The sequence below is a fragment of the Schistocerca gregaria genome, chromosome X, assembly GCF_023897955.1.
Source record: "Schistocerca gregaria isolate iqSchGreg1 chromosome X, iqSchGreg1.2, whole genome shotgun sequence".
Lineage (NCBI taxonomy): Eukaryota > Metazoa > Arthropoda > Insecta > Orthoptera > Acrididae > Schistocerca > Schistocerca gregaria.
The window spans coordinates 803312797-803331500 of NC_064931.1; the positions used below are offsets into that span (position 1 = coordinate 803312797).

The following is an 18704-nucleotide window of genomic DNA, read 5'->3' on the forward strand; positions in this document are numbered from 1 at the left end:
TGACTCTTTACAATGTGTAGAATGTACTGGCAAATAACAATGACCACACCTCAAAGACCATAATTTGTATGGAATTGCGAAAGATCAATTGGTTCCCATGACTGCATAAATGTAACCATTAAATTACTGTGCTTTACTTGCTTAGACCTTTACACATTAAACATGGAAAACAATAAGAAAAATCAATAGTCTGCTCATTCACCCCACTATCAAAATAGTGTGCCGTGGTTGCAAAGATGTGCTGCGTGGAGGCTGACTGAGCTGGAACCAATGCCAAACGAGGCTCACTGACACCAAAATACTTCTGACACAACTCTATAGCGACCCAGAGTGATTGGGGTCGCTATGGTGTAGAGGTGGTGGAGTGTTAAGTTGTGAAGGTGGGGTGGTGCTGGGCAGGGCTGGCTAGGACAATTCTGCTGCAAGATATAGCATCCTGTATTTAGTTTTGAGCTACAATGTTGAATTGTTGCAATACCCCCCCCAAGCCCCCCCCCCCCCCCCCCCCCCCCCCAGATATGCCCTCTGCAGCCTCGTGGTATATCAGCATTGCCGTGGACATTGGAAGGTTGTGTCAGTGGAATGGCTAGCTGATGTCCACGTCCTGCTTTGACACACTTTACCCCACTCGGAAACGTGTGCCTGAGTTAGCATTATGTGACCCTGAGTGAGAAGTAGCCGTGACATGAACGTCCACTGAATTCTTGCAAGCAGCCATTGCTACTGGATTAGAAGCTTTTCCTGGTGTTGATGGATGACAGCAGGACCGGCCTGACTGTGAAATGCTGTCCTCCAAGGCAGGAGTTTGGTTGCTACTATGGAGCCTGCAAATGGCTCATCCGTCATGTCATTCTAAACCCACAGTTGCAGGTTCGAACTGTGAACTGATCTGGTGGACATGGCTGCCCAGACAGGCATCAGCTGCTGGCTGGACAATAACATGATGGAGACTTCTGTGGACTTGATCTCACGAGGGGCCTGCCAGACTGTTCATAACTGTGCTAGAATCAGGGGGTATTTATAGTCATAGTACCCAAAATTAGCAGCGGCACTAACAGGTGCAAGGATGGAGATGTTCAATAAATATTTTATTTCTATGAGTACATGTCTTCGAATATGCAAGGCAGTTAACATTATCTTCTGTCCAGTTCATTTTAAATCACTACCACCGAGTATACTTCTGTAACACACAGTTTACATTACACTTATAAAATATGAAAAGATGTCATGTGCACTAGCAGTGTCTTTTACTGACTAGTTTTGATTCAACAGTTCGTTGATAGGTGCATTATTTGTACCACATGTATTCTGAAATCATCATTCATTAGACTGATAAAGCTTATATTGTATTATGCTGTTTGATGTATGTATTATGAAATTGTCATACACAATGCATTAACACCTTACAATATGCATGTAAATACCCAATACAATTTACTAACTTCTGGTTATTCCACAGTGGGACTATAGATATTGCATTTCTCTTTGTTATCTATGATTTTATATTCTATGCTGAAGATGATACATTACTAAAAACAGCCAATACCACATTGCAATCAATTTTTTACAGCTAGACATGGTCATTCATTTGTTCTAGGGAAGTTATGACAATTGTCCATCCACATTTCAATAAACCGTTTTTAGGAGGAGGATCCTGGCATACACCTGAATCAATTTAGGGAAACCACAGAGAACCTAAATCATAGCGATGAAATGAGAATTTGAACACAGCTCCTCCCAAATATAAATCTACCTACTGTGCCAACCACATACATTCCAAGTGACAATTCTTTGTAACAAATATGATTCATTTCATACAAGCATGGCCCATTATGACAGGATTACCAAAAGATTCAGCATTATGTCACATTCTGTAAACAGAATGATGTCAGTATCAACATTATTTTGCGTAGAGAACACTTTAATCTACCAAGATTTGCAGAATCTTTTATTCACACGCCAAAAACTTCAGCAGTAGTTGGTTAAAATTACCCAATGATGCAACATTTGGAAGATCAGAGTGAATCAAAGTATATGCCCAACCATCAATTTCATGAAATGCATTTAAGAGTAAAGAATCTGTAAGACAGAGATTGTTGGTGGTTATGAAATACCAGAACATTCTGAAACATTTTAACACTTTTGGTTGTGATATTACATATAAATACGATAAGAATACTGACAACAAAAAAATAAAATTCACCAATATGTAAGCCAATAAATAATAGCAAAAATACAAAACATGGACAAACAAGACTGAAATTTACAATGCTGGCCCTGTACCTACATTACTGAGCAGATGTGAGCCATGAGAGACAAGTAAAAGACATTCAAATGTAAGCAGCAGAGAAGATGAAGTAGACTGTACAGAACCACAAATCAAAATATGAGAAACAAACTGAAAATCTGAATCAACTAGCACACTAATTTAAATAACTAACTGGCAGTGCCTTGCACAAGAACCATTAGTAATTTTCTCTCTTTAAATATGGTCTCCAAAATTTCGATGGCCTCTCTAACAACGCTGTCCCAGTATCTTGACGTCTGTACCAGAATCCTCGTACGTTCATACTCCATTGCGTGATTTTCTGACAGACAATGTTCAGTGACCGCCGACTTGCTTGGGTACATCAGTCGAGTGTGCCTCTGGTGTTCACGGCATCAATCCTCGACGGTAAGCATCGTCTGACCAATATACGACTTAACACATTGATACGGAATCTGGTACACGCCAGCCTTCCTCAAACCGAGGTTGTCTTTGGCGCTCCCCACCAGTGCAAGAGTTTTATTTGGAGGACGAAACACAGTTTCGACCCGGTGTTTCTTCAAAAGGCGGGCGATTTTCTCCGAGAGTGCGCCTGTATATGGAATAAACGCAGTGCCTACCTCCTCCCTCGTGATTTCATCCATCTCCACAGGTTGTACTGTAGTGCTTGGGCAGAGGTATGCCACTCTGAGTACCCATTTTTTCGAAATACAGTTGTCAGATGTTCCATTTCCTGGGGTAGACTCTCTGCGTCAGATAATAGTGCGTGCCCTATGTACCCCAGGAATTGGAACATCTGAGAACTGTGTTTCGAAAAAATGGGTACTCAGAGTGGCAGATTCAATGTGCTCTCCACCCAACCACTCCTAAATTAGTCTAGTTTGATATTTGTTTTATCAATGTGCATTAACAGGGAAAGTAAAACACAAGGAATAAACAGCAATGCAGCAATGACTCAGCAGCGCTGCATGCGTGGCGGTAGCAGTCAGTGCGGGCCATGGCAGTGCTGCCACTGCTGGAGTACTGGTTATTCATAAAGTTTTCCTGTCCTTGTAAATACATGCCAATAAAATGAATACCAGGCTAAACTAATTTGGGAGTGCTCTATAGAATGGGTACATGAAATTCCACTTTGAAATCATTTTGTGTGTAACAAGAAACAAACTAATTCTTTCTGTCAATACCGGGTGACACATGGAAGGTGTGATGAGCATTATTTGTTTGGACTGACTCCACTTACATGATGCAAAAATGAAATTGCAAGTATCTGTTAAACACCAGAGAAAATGAAAATTTGCCTGTCAACTCCTAGGAGAGAGACCACATGTGTCAACAGCAGAATCCATCCAGAGAGATAAGCGACACGTTTTGGTATCTTTAATTTGCAGCTTTACTTAACCTTTACTTCTGATGTTGTCACATGTGACTATTTTCACCAGGTAAAATTTGATCCCAATTTCAGCACAGAAAATTTTATGCAATGGGAATACTGAGAATACCAGGTTTTGTTGCTTATGATACTTTTCATCAAAGTGAAAACACATTTTTCATCTGCCCAAATTTTCTGTAATTCATTTCTTCCTTTCCAGTGCCTTTTATCCAGCCACTGCCAGACTGGAACTGCTATGCAACTTCTCCAGTTTTATGGAGAACCTACCACACCTGTATACAGGCTATCATCATCTTGGGGTCACAGCTGTCAATGACATATTAAAGCTACAGCTACCAATATAAAGGCTGACCCAAAATTCCGTAAACATTTGATAATACATTATTCACAGAATAATGCAGGTAGAGAGGTAAAATTTGACACACATGCCTGAAATAACACAGGTTTTATTGAAACCAAAAACAAGTGCAAAAACTGGCCAACAGGTAGCGCTTTCTTTGAGGGAAAGTGGGGCCCTTGTTATCAGACTGTCGGCATGATGGGCGAGAGGTATGTTGATGTTTCACAGAATCACATCATCACTACTCTGGCTCATGAAAACCTGCTGCAAGGTACAACTTTTATACAGAATGGCATTCCACCCTGTTTTACGGCATGTGTTAAAAGATCTCTTGTGCACATTGTTTCATGAGGATCACATGCTAACTGCCACTGCCATCATGCTTGGCCTCCCAGGTCTCCAGACCTCAATCTGTGCGATTATTGGTTGGGTGGTTACCTGAAGCTGCATGTCTACTGCAATCACCCAACCTCATTAGGGATGCTAAAAAAACATCCGTCAGCAATCTCTCACCATACCTACTGATAGGCTGTTCAGTGCTGTACCTCAACTGTGGGTATTGCTGATGAATGATAGCTGAAATGTTCAACGTTTGTTATAAAGAACATCGTCTATACTAAAATTCAACTGTTGTGTTAATTATTGCTTTTGTATCATATGAAGCATCATCTATTGGTCATTTTATGCACACACTTTTGTTTCAGTGAAGCTCCATGTCATTTCAAGTGTGCATGTCAATTTTCACTCTTCTCCTTACATTATTATGTGAAGTTTTGAATTTTCAAATATCAATTAATTTTTGGGACTTCGGGGGAAGCATAGTTCTCTATTCATATATTCGATGCGCAGGTCACCGAAGTGACGTCAAATCGAAAGACCTGCACCAGGCGAACGGTCTACCTGACGGGAGGCCACACGACATTTCATTTCATTTATTCATGTATGGGAACCCAATTATATAGTCATATGCATTAAAATCCAAACCAACATACCATACATGCGGTGCTCCATATATCAGCAGGAGTTCCATATCCCGCACCCAGGAGAACTTCTAAACAGCGGTACTGTCTAGTTTGAATATCTTCTGTAAAATGATGGTACTGCAAAAATAACAAAACTAACAGTCAAAGCCCCTACTACCAACACCTCAATCATTAAACTAACATGGAAACAAAAATGATTGTAACTCAAGTAGACAAATATGAGAAACTGCAGAAAATGCTTGTTCATAATATTTGTTGAGAATTAATTAATTAAAACAAGTAAAATTAACAGTTCACATATAGATCAGTAACAATCTGAACCAAACTAAGTTCAAAGACATTTGTTAACAGGCCCAACTACTTTAACATTTTCAAACAACTAATTCCTTTAACAGTCCCAAAGAAATCATGCACAACAATATTATTATTATTATTATTATTATTATTATTATCCTTTTCTCAGACGTTATTTCTGGTTAAAAATGGAAAGTGACGGGGACCTTGATCAAGCGTGACTTCCTTTTAACTGTACAGTATATGTTACATTGCATTTAGGAACTTTTGGGTAATTGAACATGTATCAATAATTACTGATTTCTGTAGCTGTATATATAAGTTTGGATGTAGCTGTATTGCGTTGATGTACTGGTGGATATTGCGTGGTATGACTCCTGTAGTTGAAAGTATAATTGGTATAATGTCAACTTTATCCTGATGCCACATGTCCTTGACTTCCTTAGCCAGTTGGATGTATTTTTCAATTTTTTCACCTGTTTTCTTCTGTATATTTTCTGTATTGGGTATGGATATTTCGATTAGTTGTGTTAATTTCTTCTTTTTATTGGTGAGTATGATGTCAGGTTTGTTATGTGATGGTGTTTTATCTGTTATAATGATTCTGTTCCAGTATAATTTGTATTCATCATTCTCCAATACATTTTGTGGTGCATACTTGTATGTGGGAACGTGTTGTTTTATTAGTTTATGTTGTATGGCAAGTTGTTGTTGTATTATTTTTGCTACATTGTCATGTCTTCTGGTGTATTCTGTATGTGCTAGTATTGTACATCCGCTTGCGATGTGATCTACTGTTTCTATTTGTTGTTTGCAAAGTCTGCATTTATCTGTTGTGGTATTGGGATCTTTAATAATATGCTTTCTGTAATATCTGGTGTTTATTGTTTGATCCTGTATTGCAATCATGAATCCTCCTGTCTCACTGTATATATTGCCCTTTCTTAGCCAAGTGTTGGATGCGTCTTGATCGATGCGGGGCTGTGCTATATGATAGGGGTGATTGCCATGTAGTGTTTCCTTTTTCCAATTTACTTTGTTCATATCTGTTGATGTTATGTGATTTAAAGGGTTGTAGAAGTGGTTATGAAATTGCAGTGGTGTAGCAGATGTATTTATATGAGCGATTGCTTTGTGTATTTTGTTAGTTTCTGCTCGTTCTATAAAGAATTTTCTTAAATTGTCTACCTGTCCATAATGTAGGTTTTTTTATGTCGATAAATCCCCTTCTTCCTTCCTTTCTGCTTAATGTGAATCTTTCTGTTACTGAATGAATGTGATGTATTCTATATTTGTGGCATTTTGATCGTGTAAGTGTATTGAGTGCTTCTAGGTCTGTGTTACTCCATTTCACTACTCCAAATGAGTAGGTCAATATTGGTATAGCATTAGTATTTATAGCTTTTGTCTTGTTTCTTGCTGTCAATTCTGTTTTCAGTATTTTTGTTAGTCTTTGTCTATATTTTTCTTTTAGTTCTTCTTTAATATTTGTATTATCTATTCCTATTTTTAGTCTGTATCCTAGATATTTATAGGCAGCTGTTTTTTCCATCGCTTCTATGAAGTCGCTGTGGTTATCCAATATGTAATCATCTTGTTTGGTGTGTTTTCCCTTGACTATGCTTTTTTTCTTACATTTGTCTGTTCCAAAAGCCATTTTTATATCATTGCTGAATACTTCTGTTATCTTTAGTAATTGGTTGAGTTGTTGATGTGTTGCTGCCAGTAGTTTTAGATCATCCATGTATAGTAAATGTATGATTTTATGTGGGTATTTTCCAGTAATATTATGTCCATAATTAGTATTAGTTAGCATGTTGGATAGTGGGTTCAGAGCAAGGCAGAACCAGAAAGGACTTAATGAGTCTCCTTGGTATATTCCACGCTTAATCTGTATTGGCTGTGAGGTGATACTATTTGAATTTGTTTGGATATTAAGTGTGGTTTTTCAATTTTTCATTACTATGTTTAGAAACTGTATTAATTTAGGATCTACTTTGTATATTTCCAATATTTGTAGTAACCGTGAGTGGGGTACACTATCAAAAGCTTTTTGGTAATCAATGTATGCGTAGTGTAGCGACCATTGTTTAGTTTTAGCTTGATATTTCACCTCTGCATCTATTATCATTTGCACTTTGCATCCTCGTGCTCCTTTGCAGCAGCCTTTTTGTTCTTCCTTTATAATTTTGCTCTGTGTTGTATGTGTCATTAATTTATGTGTAATGACTGAAGTTAATATTTTGTATATTGTTGGTAGGCATGTTATTGGGTGATATTTTTCTGGGTTTGCTGTGTCTGCTTGATTTTTAGGTTTCAGATAAGTTATTCCTTGTGTAAGTGTATCAGGGACTGTGTATGGGTCTGCAACGTAATTGTTAAATAATTTAGTTAGATGTGAATGTGTTGAGGTGAACTACTTTAGCCAGAAATTTGCTATTTTATCATTTCCAGGGGCTTTCCAATTGTGTGTAGAATTAATTGCTTGGGTGACTTCATGTTGCAAAATTATCACTTCAGGCATTTGTGGTAGCATCTTGTATGTGTCTGTTTCTGCTTGTACCCATCGCGCGTGTCTGTTATGTTGTACCGGGTTTGACCATATGTTGCTCCAGAAGTGTTCCATGTCTGTTATGTTTGGTGGGTTGTCTACTTTAATGTGTGCGTTATCTATTGTCTGGTAAAATTTCTTTTGGTTTGTGTTGAATGTTTGGTTTTGTTACCTTCTATTTTCACTTTTTTCGTATCTTCTAAGTCGCTTGGCCAATGCTTGTAATTTCTGCTTCTTTTTATCTAATTGCTCTATCGCTTCTTGTTGTGAGATTTTACCTAACCTTTCTCGTTTTTGTCTGATATTTCATTTCTTATAAACTGTGTTAGCTGTCTGATGTCTTTTCTCAGTTTTTCTATTCTGATCTGTAGCCTGTGTTGCCATGCTGGTTTTGTGGGTTTCTTCTGTGTGTTGGTTGGTTCGGATCTCTGCCCAGTGTGTATATTTAGTGCATTGAGTACTCCTACATAAACCAGTAGTTGTAACTCTTCCATAGTTGTATTTTCATTTATTTTGTTGTGTATGATTGTGTTGATAGTTGTTCTTGTTGTTTCGACTTGTGGGTTATTTGGTGGTCTATGCAAGAATGGTCTAATGTCTGTATTTGTGTCTTTCTGTATTATTATTATTATTATTATTATTATTATTATTATTATTATTATTATTATTATTATTACTACTACTACTACTACTAATAAGGAAATGTGTTCTTGGGCTCTGAAATTTGTGTTGGGCATGTACTGCCATGTTGGAACAAGATACTTTTGGATTCATTTCTGATAAAATACATCAGAAACAGTTCTTGAGTTTGTTCAGAGTCTTCACATATGACTCTGAATTAATGATTAACCCTAACAGCAACACATCAAATGTATTCACAGTTGTGAATATGGATAACCACCAATTGTATAATGGAATGACAACAATGAAAATTTGTGCTGGACCAGGTCTCTAACCCAGATTTCCTGCTTATCGCGAGCAGTCATCTTACCATTTGGCTATCCAAGCATAGCTCACAGCCAGACCCTGACTTCCGTTAAGACATCAACCATGTGACTATATAATTTGTATTATTCGAAAATCACTTGCCCAGTGTTGTCAGATAAATACAATTTTTTAATGCCTGTGTTATCCACCAACACCAGGCAAGGGAGTTTCAAGGGAAATGTCTCCCTTTTACAGGAATATACATAATGGGTGTACAGGTACAGGTTGTATACACATGGCTGACGACTTATGGAAGTTTGGGTCTGGCTGTGAGTCATGCTTAAATAGCCATATGGTAGGGCCACTATTTGCAGTAAGTGGAAAATTTAGGTTCAAGTCCTGGTCCAGCACATACATGCATGTACAATGGAACATTGCTTCATTATTCGGAATAACACAGGCATTGCAATATCGTACTAATGGCAACACACCCATGTGACTGACAACAGCAATATTCCAAAGACTGTCATAATGATGTTGCCATCAGAGGAAGGAGTGTCCTACCTTGAATTTCTTATTTTTTTGATGGCTGTGGTCAGTGCCACTCCAGTGATTGCACTTAGTTGTTGTTACTTGTTATGATTCATAACAGAAAGAGCTCTCCATTGGGCTCAAACTGCTCCAATAGTTCAGATGAATTGGCTTTTCTTTGAATCTTGTGAACTGTGGTAAGCATTCAGAGAATCCGCCTTGATCACACCTTTGAATATGAAAGTCTTAATGACTGCACATGCACTTACAATGCTCACTGACAGCTGGAGCCAACTGTTGAGTTGTGATGTGCCAGTTTCCACACATTTCATCGTGTTCGGAGCAGTGGTTGTGACGGGACATTCCAAATGTGGCCAATTCTAGAGATCAGTTTCTGCACTTCCTGAAACTTTAACTCTCTTTTCTCCATCACCAACAGTACTCTTATCAACTGCATCATCGCCATACACTGCACTCAAGGGTTTATGGATATCGCCATAGTTTCTTTTTCCACAAACTAAAATTCAGTTACAACATATAGCTTGTAATGAGTGTCTTGCATAGATACCATTTTGAAGGTTCATTATGGCTCTACCACCTGTCGGCAATGTTCGAAACTTCACACACATGCAGAATAAACATTCAAATTTAAAGTACCCTATATAGTGGCACAGTCAGTATTGACAACTCAGCTGATTTTTGAGTAATTCTGGCAGATTAGTAGTCCATAAAGCCAGACAATATTTTCTCTGCCAGCAGCCAAAAGTCTGGCAGATTTCTTGTATTACTATATTTTTAAAAATTAAAACACAGCTAAATAATTGGATTAATTTTATTAACTTAATTCATGTTGTTACTGAAATGTTACTGTTCAAACAAGAAATTCCAATATGTTAATAATGGGATTAATATTTTGTATGGACTTATAGAAGAGATGGTTTCACAAACTGTTTAACAATCACTATTCTCATTATTACTGCCTACTGCATGGCATCTGATCCAATAACAGACTGCAGCGGGACTACAATATGTTGCTGGGTTGAACAGTCACACTCGCTACAATAGTGTCTGCATCGCTATTACTGGCATTCTTATTAACAATTGTATGCTGGCGGCAGCCTCTGTTTACAGTACATTTATTAAACTCTTTCCATTTTGAATGTTTTGAATAAGAAGACAGTTTTCTTTGATGTGTAAATGTTTTGTTAAAAAATTCCATATTCACAATTTAGAGAAGAATGGTTAAAAGATGAAGAGTTAAAAAATTGGTTTCAAAAGATTCTTACAGATAAAACAAAGGTGCGATGTCATTTTTGATGATGCCTTCTCAGCTGCAAGTATTCGGGACAGAGATTGTTCTAAATCCGACAAGTATGTGAAAGTGGTTAAACCATTTTCTTGTGCTAGACAGTCTAAACTGAATTTTCAGCCTGAAGTTACATCAGTCACAATAATCACAGCCCAGGGTGGAATGGTATTATTTGAGAGTATGCATTATGGTGTCCAGTGTGTTGATCATCTCAATGAGCTGAAAAAACTGTTTTTCCAAATAAGTGATCTGAAAATACATCACATAAAATGCAGCGAAGTGATAAAAAATGTAATACCTGTATATCCACACTTTAAAGGGCTGTTGAAAACTATGTTGTTGTTAGTTTGTATAGCATGCTTGTAGACAAGAGCACTGACATTACTGACAAGAAACAGCTAGGTGTTTGAATTTTATACTTCCCCGAAACAAAGGGGGGATAGCTTCAACATTTTTGAAACTACAATAAACTGACTCAGGTGATACAAAAACAACAGTTGAAGATGTGAAAGCTATATTAACTGTTGAACTGAATCTGCAGATAATGCATGGTATAGGCACAGATAACACATCTGTTGTGGTTGTCGAAGACAATGGAGGTTATGCTCACTTTAGAGTTTAATGTCCCGTCAGCATCGAAGTCATTAGAGACAGAGCACAAGCTTGGATTGTGTTAAAAGGTGGGAAAGGAAATCGGCCCTACCCTTTCAAAGGAACCATACTGGCATGTGCTTGGAGTGATTTAGGGATATCTGGTTGTGCCGGATGTGTATTTGAAATGTCGTCTTCCCAAATGCGAGTCATGTGTGTCAACAACTGTGCCCATGTTGCCAGCTCTGTCACACATACTTTGACTTACCAACTTTCAAAATCTACTACAAATACACCAGGAAAAAAGAAAAACAAAAGTATGAGAAGCATGCTTTATTTTACACACACAATCTTTCTTTCTTCAGATTAAAACCAGACTAAACTAAACACTGTCTGAACAGGCCACGAAAGCCCAATGTTACTGACCACCTGCTGAGTCACCCTCAGCCCACAGGCATCACTGGATGCGGAGGGACATTTGGTCAGCACACCGCTCTCCCTGTCGTATGTCAGTTTACGAAACTGGAGCCACTACTTCTCAATCAAGTAGCTCCTCAGTTTGTTTTGCAAGGGCTGCGTGCAATCCACTTGTCAACAGCGCTCAACAGACCGAATGGTCACCCATCCAGCCCGACAGTACTTAACTTTGGTGATCTGATGGGAACTGGCATTACCACTGTGGCAAGGCCATTGACTTTCTTCAGACTGCTGAACATTAAGATTCTCATATCACAATACACTCCATATGAAAAACAGGTATTTCAGAGTCATTCACTTCTTCCATGAATTGTGTTGATGTTGAGGGTCCTGGGTTGTCACTGCTAATACTACTACTCTCGCCATAGGCTTGGCTAGCACCTATGAAACAAACTGCTGGATCAGTCAGAAGTGGGTGCCAAGATTCCTTGGTGCTTAGGCAGGAAGCAGAAATGATTATAATCACATGCAATCTGAACAGTGCAATAACTTCATTTAACTTGAACAGCAAGTCAGATAGAGAGAGAGAGAGAGAGAGAGAGAGAGAGAGAGAGAGAGAGAGAGAGAGAGAGAGAGACTGACTCTTATCATAAATTTTCACAATACAGAATGCTACTATGAACTAAAAGTCCCACACCTAATCCTCATAACACATTCTTGTCGCTCCATCCAGTTGGCCCTTTCTCATTCTTGTAAAGAAGAATTACTAGCCCACTTTGAATTCACTTTTCAGAAACAAGCAATTGGTTTCACCACTCCTCAACATGGTAAAAGGCCTACTATAGTTTGTATAATACATTTTATGATAAGGATCCCTTGAAGTTATTACAAATCATTGGAAGACAATGGATCTCCATTTGGTGCTATACTGCTCAGACACTTTATAAAATGTATGAAGACAATAGAAAAAAATCTTATTTCTAGGACAAATTCTGCGAGAGTACAACATAGTTAATATGGCACTCCAGTTTAGATCTTCTAATCCTATCAAGCTGTTGCATGATCTCATTATTTTAATCTGGACTTTTGTACAAATAGTAATTGAAAAAGGGGGGTCAAGAGGCCCTGTTTTTTCCCAAATGTTAAAAATTTTCTTCATCCCAAGCTATATTTGGGTTCCACTTTTGAAAAGCAAATAGGAATTTCTGTACAATCAGTGGAATGACTGAATATTGAAATGGGAATTCAGAAAATTAGCACTAACATTATTGTACACGTCATCAGTGAGCTCTAATCCAGTCTCCCAAAAAATGTTGAAGTGCTACATAACGTATCATCTAAAGCATCAGGAAACTGTTTAAGAAGAGTAAAGGACAATACCACATCACTAACTTTGGAAACAGGCACCAGATCACACATCCTGTCTGACGTAGAACTCCAGTGGCAGAAAATCAATTTTGTGATGTGGGAGAATGTGACATATAGGGTTGTATTTTGGTCTGAAGTATCAAAATGTGAGAATGCAAGTAAATACAAGCCTTTCTGTGAAATCTGCAATTTGGCTAAGATACTTCTAGTGCTGCCTTGGTCAAATGCAGAGGGAGAGAGGTGCTTTAGTGAAATGAATATTCCAAAAACTTATATGGGAACAGGATGCTCAGTTCTATACTGACAATTCGTGCTACCCTTCAGCACCTCAAATTCTGCTGTCACAATTTCAATTTGAAGATGCAGTTCTGAAACAAATAGGTAAAATCTGAAATGACTGAATAACTGCATAAATTTATCAATGTTTAGAGTTTTCTACATTACCATCCTTTATAAAATAAATATTTCTTTTTGTGGTGCTGTACAGTATCAATACCACACCACACACAATGCATCCTGAGGTTGGTGGTAAACCATGTTACAGCCTCACCAATCCACGGCCAGCTTGATGACACACTACCTACATGCATGAAGTGCCCCCACTGAGCTGCCATAATAAGACATCGCAACGAGGCCAGCCCAATCTACTCGCAGAGTCAGCTCAAGTCTCAGCAGTTTATAGTAGCATTTTTTACTGTAATCATTTATTACAGGTAGGCTTTGATTAACGTATTCACTCTTGAACTTGCTGTTCAAGTTAAGTTAATTCATTGTGTCATTCAGATTACATGTCTTTGTAATCATTTCTACTTTTGTCCAAGCATGTGCCTATTTGTGACCATCCACCTTTGGCGTGGATCGAATGGTTTATTTTGTACATACCATTCAAGCCCTTGGCAAGAATAGTGGCATTAGCAGTGACAATCAAGGACCCATATTAACACAATTCATGGAAGTAGTAGTGGATGACTCTAAAATACCCATTTTTCATATGGAGTCAATTGTTCCATTCCAAATTCATGTGTTATACTTACAAAAAATAGTATCATGATATGGAAATGTTAATGTTCAGAAGTCTGAAGAAAGAAAGATTATGTGCATAAAAGACAGCATGTTCCTCAAACAAATACTTTTTTCTGGCCGATTTCTAGCAGGTTTCAAAAGCTGGTCAGCTGAAATATGTGCCACAGAGTTGACAACACTGGGCGTAGTGGTTAGCACACTGGATTTGCATTCAGAAGAACAACACTTCAAATATGCGCCTGATCATCCAGATTTACATTTTCAACTACTTCCCTAATTCACTCCAGGTAAATGTTGGTATGGTTCCTTTAAAAGGACACAGCCAATTTCCTTTCCCATTTTTGAAACACTCCAAGCTTGTGCTCTGTCTCTAATGACTTCGATGTTAACAAGACATTAAACCCTAATCTTTCTTCCTTCTTCCCTTCTTGAAGTAACTAAAAGACATTTACCTACATATGGTACAAGCTGTAAAATAATAATAATAATAATAATAATAATAATAATAATAATAATAATAATATGGGACATTATTTATTGAATGGCCCTCACGTATACCAGCTTGTCAGTTACATCACATAACATTTTATAATTATAATAACAAAAACAATCATGTAACTGGATAGATAGATGTTGACAGTTGTCAGCCTTTCCATGTCAAATGTTTCCTCCCACACAGCCTTGGCGTTTGAGGCAAATGTATTTGTTCAGATGCAGGCTCTTTACAGCGGCACACCACCACTCACCCAAGCCTTCACTGGACGTAATTATCCCACCAGCCTAGTTCAAAAGCAGATTTCCCAGGCCATCATATCCAATCCTGGTACTGCTGATCCCTCCAAAAAACAACTTTGGAGCACACCACTAGTCACTCAGTATTATATTGGTCTAGAATGTATTAATCAGTTAATTCGACAAGGCCATGACGTCCTAAAATCATGCCCTGAAATGAATCCATTCTGTCTGAGATTTTGCCCATCACACCTAGAATAGCTTTTCGTCACCTTCTCAATCTCTGCAAAATTCTTGTCAGACCCTATGCTCCTGCACCCATCTCCCTACCCTATGGCTCCTACCCCAGTGACTGTCCCAGCTGAAAGACTTGCCTCATGCCCTCTCCTACCACCAGCCCTGTAACTGGCAAAACGTATACTGTCAATGGGAAAGCCACCTGTGAAACGACACATCATATACCAGCTGTTATGTAAACACTGTTGGGCCTTTTACATCAGCATGACTACCCTCCAATTATCAGTTAGGATGAATGGGCACAGACGGAGGGTGTATACTGGCAACATGCAATATCCTGTTGCAGAGCATGCTCTACAATGCTACAGTAGTGACCTTTGTGCCTGTTTCATCACACAGGCCATCTGGATTCTTCCCAGAGACACCAGTTACTCAGAACTCCATAGGTGGGGACTATCGCTACCAACATGTCCTTGGTTCTCGCCACCCTTCTGGCCTTAATTTATATTAATTTCATCCGTCTAAGAATTTCTTCACAGTAACTACTACTTTCTTCACTCAGTTTCAGTTTTCTACAGCCTTTATTTTATTACCTGTCATTTTTCGCCGCCCTTCTCCCCCCTCTGTTACATACAAAGCACTTAGCTTTTCACTCTTAATAACTCATGCATGATGTTTAAGCAGTAATATCTGTCTTGCATATTAGCCTGTCTTCCACTTTTAAGCTCTCAAGTTTTCAAATCTCATCCAGTGCATTCCCCAACAATCAGTCTTCCTTCTCATCCTGTCTAGGAAGTCCTCCCTGACCCACAGTTCTAGGTGACTTTTTGCAAAATCTACCTGTTTTCTTAGACCTCTCCAGTACTTTTCCTTCACCCATCTTCCTTCCCCTTCAACCCTTCTGTCTGAAGAAGGACCCACTGGCTCTGAAAGCTTTCCTAATTATAACCTCCTTTTATGTGCATGTTCTGCTGCCACTTTATCTGTCCAGTTACGTTAAATTATATAATTAGCTCCATGAACAAGGATTTTTCTAGCATATTAACCCTTCTCGAGACAGTTCATTCAGATGAAGAGTAAAGAATTTTTTGGTTATAGTATTTTAATTAGATCTCTATCACAAGGCTGGCTATACAAAATGATAGTAATACTGTTTATCTATTCAAAGTAATGCCCATTGAGCAGCAAGTGCATCGAAACAGTGAAGAATATTAGGATTTAATGTCTATCTACAATGATATTTTTTGAAATGGAGTAAAAACTCTAACAGGACAAGGATGTGGAGGAACATTTGCCACTTCCATTACAAAGAAACAGTCCTGCCATTTGTTTTCATCAATTTACAGAGAGCACAGGAAACCTAGATATGGATGGTCAGAAACGAATTTCATGATCACCGTCCATTAATCCTTTCATCCTAACTGAAGTACACAGAGGTTAACAAGTATTTTACGAGTATTCATTCCATTCCATTGTTGGCTGACTGATACAGCAACTGGTTTTTATGGTTATATTAAAAATACAACAGTCAGACAGTTGCACAGTTATTTTTATTAAAAATAATCCATTTCACCATGGTTAGGCATCATCAAATCACGCAGAACTGTCAAGTGAAGTACACTGTGCTGACTGCCAAAGTCCTATGTCAGTCACATACACACAAAACCATCTGCATCAAAATCAAGAGGGGCACGATAACTACTTTGCTCTACTTGTTGATATAACAATTTAAATGACTGGATTTTCACACGTATTGCCTTGTGTGTACGTGGCTGACATAGGGCTTTGGTAAAAATAGCATTGCAATTGTGACTCTCTCTCTCTCTCTCTCTCTCTCTCTCTCTCTCTCTCTCTCTCTCCTTTACTGCAAACAGGCCATCTGAGGACCACATTCCAATTTCCCAATTTCAGTTCTTTGTTCTTTACTTTTCTTCCAGTATGCCTTCATCTTTTCTTCTTTCTGTCTTCAGACTATTTTGAACCAGTCTTTTTAGCAACCCTGCCTTGGAATCCTTCCATTTTTAATATTTTTTCCTGAAAGGCTTCTCTGTTGTTTATATCTTCTATTTTTATATTGTTTCTTTCTAAATCCATTTTTTACTTCTTTGAGCCAGCTTCTTGTGGATTTCTTACCCAACAAATATTTGAAAATTTTATTAGTTAATCGACTGTCTTGAATTCCAAATATACATCCAAAAAGCATGAGTATTCTTTTTCTCATTACATTTGAAATATTTTCTACATTTTGGTATATTTCTGCACTACTTCGTAATTTCCAACTTTCTGCTGCATTTCGTGGTCCTAATATTCACCTTATAATTTGCCTTTCTAGTACTTCTAATTTATCTAACTTACCGTTTAGTGCCAGGCATTCGCTTGCATATAAGCATTCTGGCTTCACTACTGTGTTGTAATTTCTTATTTTTGCATTTTTGGACAGACACTTTTACTGTAGAGGTCTTTGGTGATACCATATGCTCTCCCCATTTTATGCAAACTTTCCTCTATTGCACATTTTTCCAAAGCATCTTATTGTAGTATCTCCCCAGCATATTTGAAGCTTCTTATCCTCTCTATTTGGCCAACACCTATTTCAATTCCTTACTTTGAATGTAATACAATTTCTACTGCAGTATGGAAAGTCCATGAAAGTTTTATTTTTAATATATTTTATGAGTTTCCTCATGTCAGCAACTAACTTCTCATCAATAAGTTGCATCTTCTTTGTCATCTACAATATTCCACCGCAGAGCAAGATAATGCATTGGGCAAAATACTGTAACATGCAGTTACCTGCACTGCTCCAAGGCAATTATCTCAGTTCTACTGAGAACACCTGGAAACCTGTCGAGTGATTCATGCACCTTTGACCTTGTTCTAATCAATCTCAACAAACTTTTTTTTATTTATTTTTTAAAATCCACCTTTCTTTTGTGTTCAGTTAGCTGTATTTACAAATGATATATGTTTGAACTATCCCCCTTAGATGTCTTTATTTATGAAGTCCATATTTACATAAAGTTATTGATTTAGGATTATCATCAAGATCAGTTGGTCAAAAAGTATACTGAACAACTGAAACAGTGTACACAAAGAAGAAACAGATGATTCACGAAGGCACCAGCTATAATCGAACTAATGTCGAGAAATATAAACCTGCCTTTATACAAATTCACAACAGGCATTTTGTCTCCATGTCAGTGTAACTGTTACTAGTACTTCTTGAATCATCTGCTTCTGAAATTCACTTGCAAAGTAGGTCTTCTATGTGTTCAGTATCTGATTTGCTCTATGGTGGATTGATTCAGACAGCCATATGAAACTGTGAGGATGGAATTACACCATGTGATCAAAAGTATCCGGACAGATGGCTGAAAATGACTTACAAGTTCATGGCAACCTCCATTGGTAAAGCCAGAACTCAATATGGTGTTGGCCCACCATTAACCTTGATGACAGCTTCCACTCTCACAGGCATACGTTCAATCAGGTGTTGGAAGGTTTCTTGGTGAATGGCAGCCCATTATTCATGGAGCGCTGCACTGAGAAGAGCTATCGATGATGGTTGGCGAGGCCTGGCCTGAAGTCGGCATTCCAAAACACACTAATGGTGTGCTATATGATTCAGGCCAGGACTCTGTGCAGGCCAGTCCATTACAGGAATGTCATTGTTGTGTGACCACTCCGCCACAGGCCGTGCATTATGAACAGGTGCTCAATCATGTTGAAAGATGCAATTACCACC

At 38.2% G+C, this 18704-nt stretch overlaps 1 protein-coding gene across 6 annotated transcripts in view; it reads right to left on the bottom strand.

The window, feature by feature from the left end:
• Positions 1–18704, bottom strand: part of LOC126297438 (SRSF protein kinase 3-like) — a 367448-nt gene that overhangs the window by 37126 nt on the left and 311618 nt on the right. For all 6 annotated transcript variants that reach the window (XM_049988286.1, XM_049988284.1, XM_049988287.1 and 3 more), the window contains one exon: positions 4989–5096. In XM_049988286.1, coding sequence (XP_049844243.1) covers positions 4989–5096 — 108 coding nt within the window. The remainder of the gene's footprint in view (positions 1–4988; positions 5097–18704) is intronic.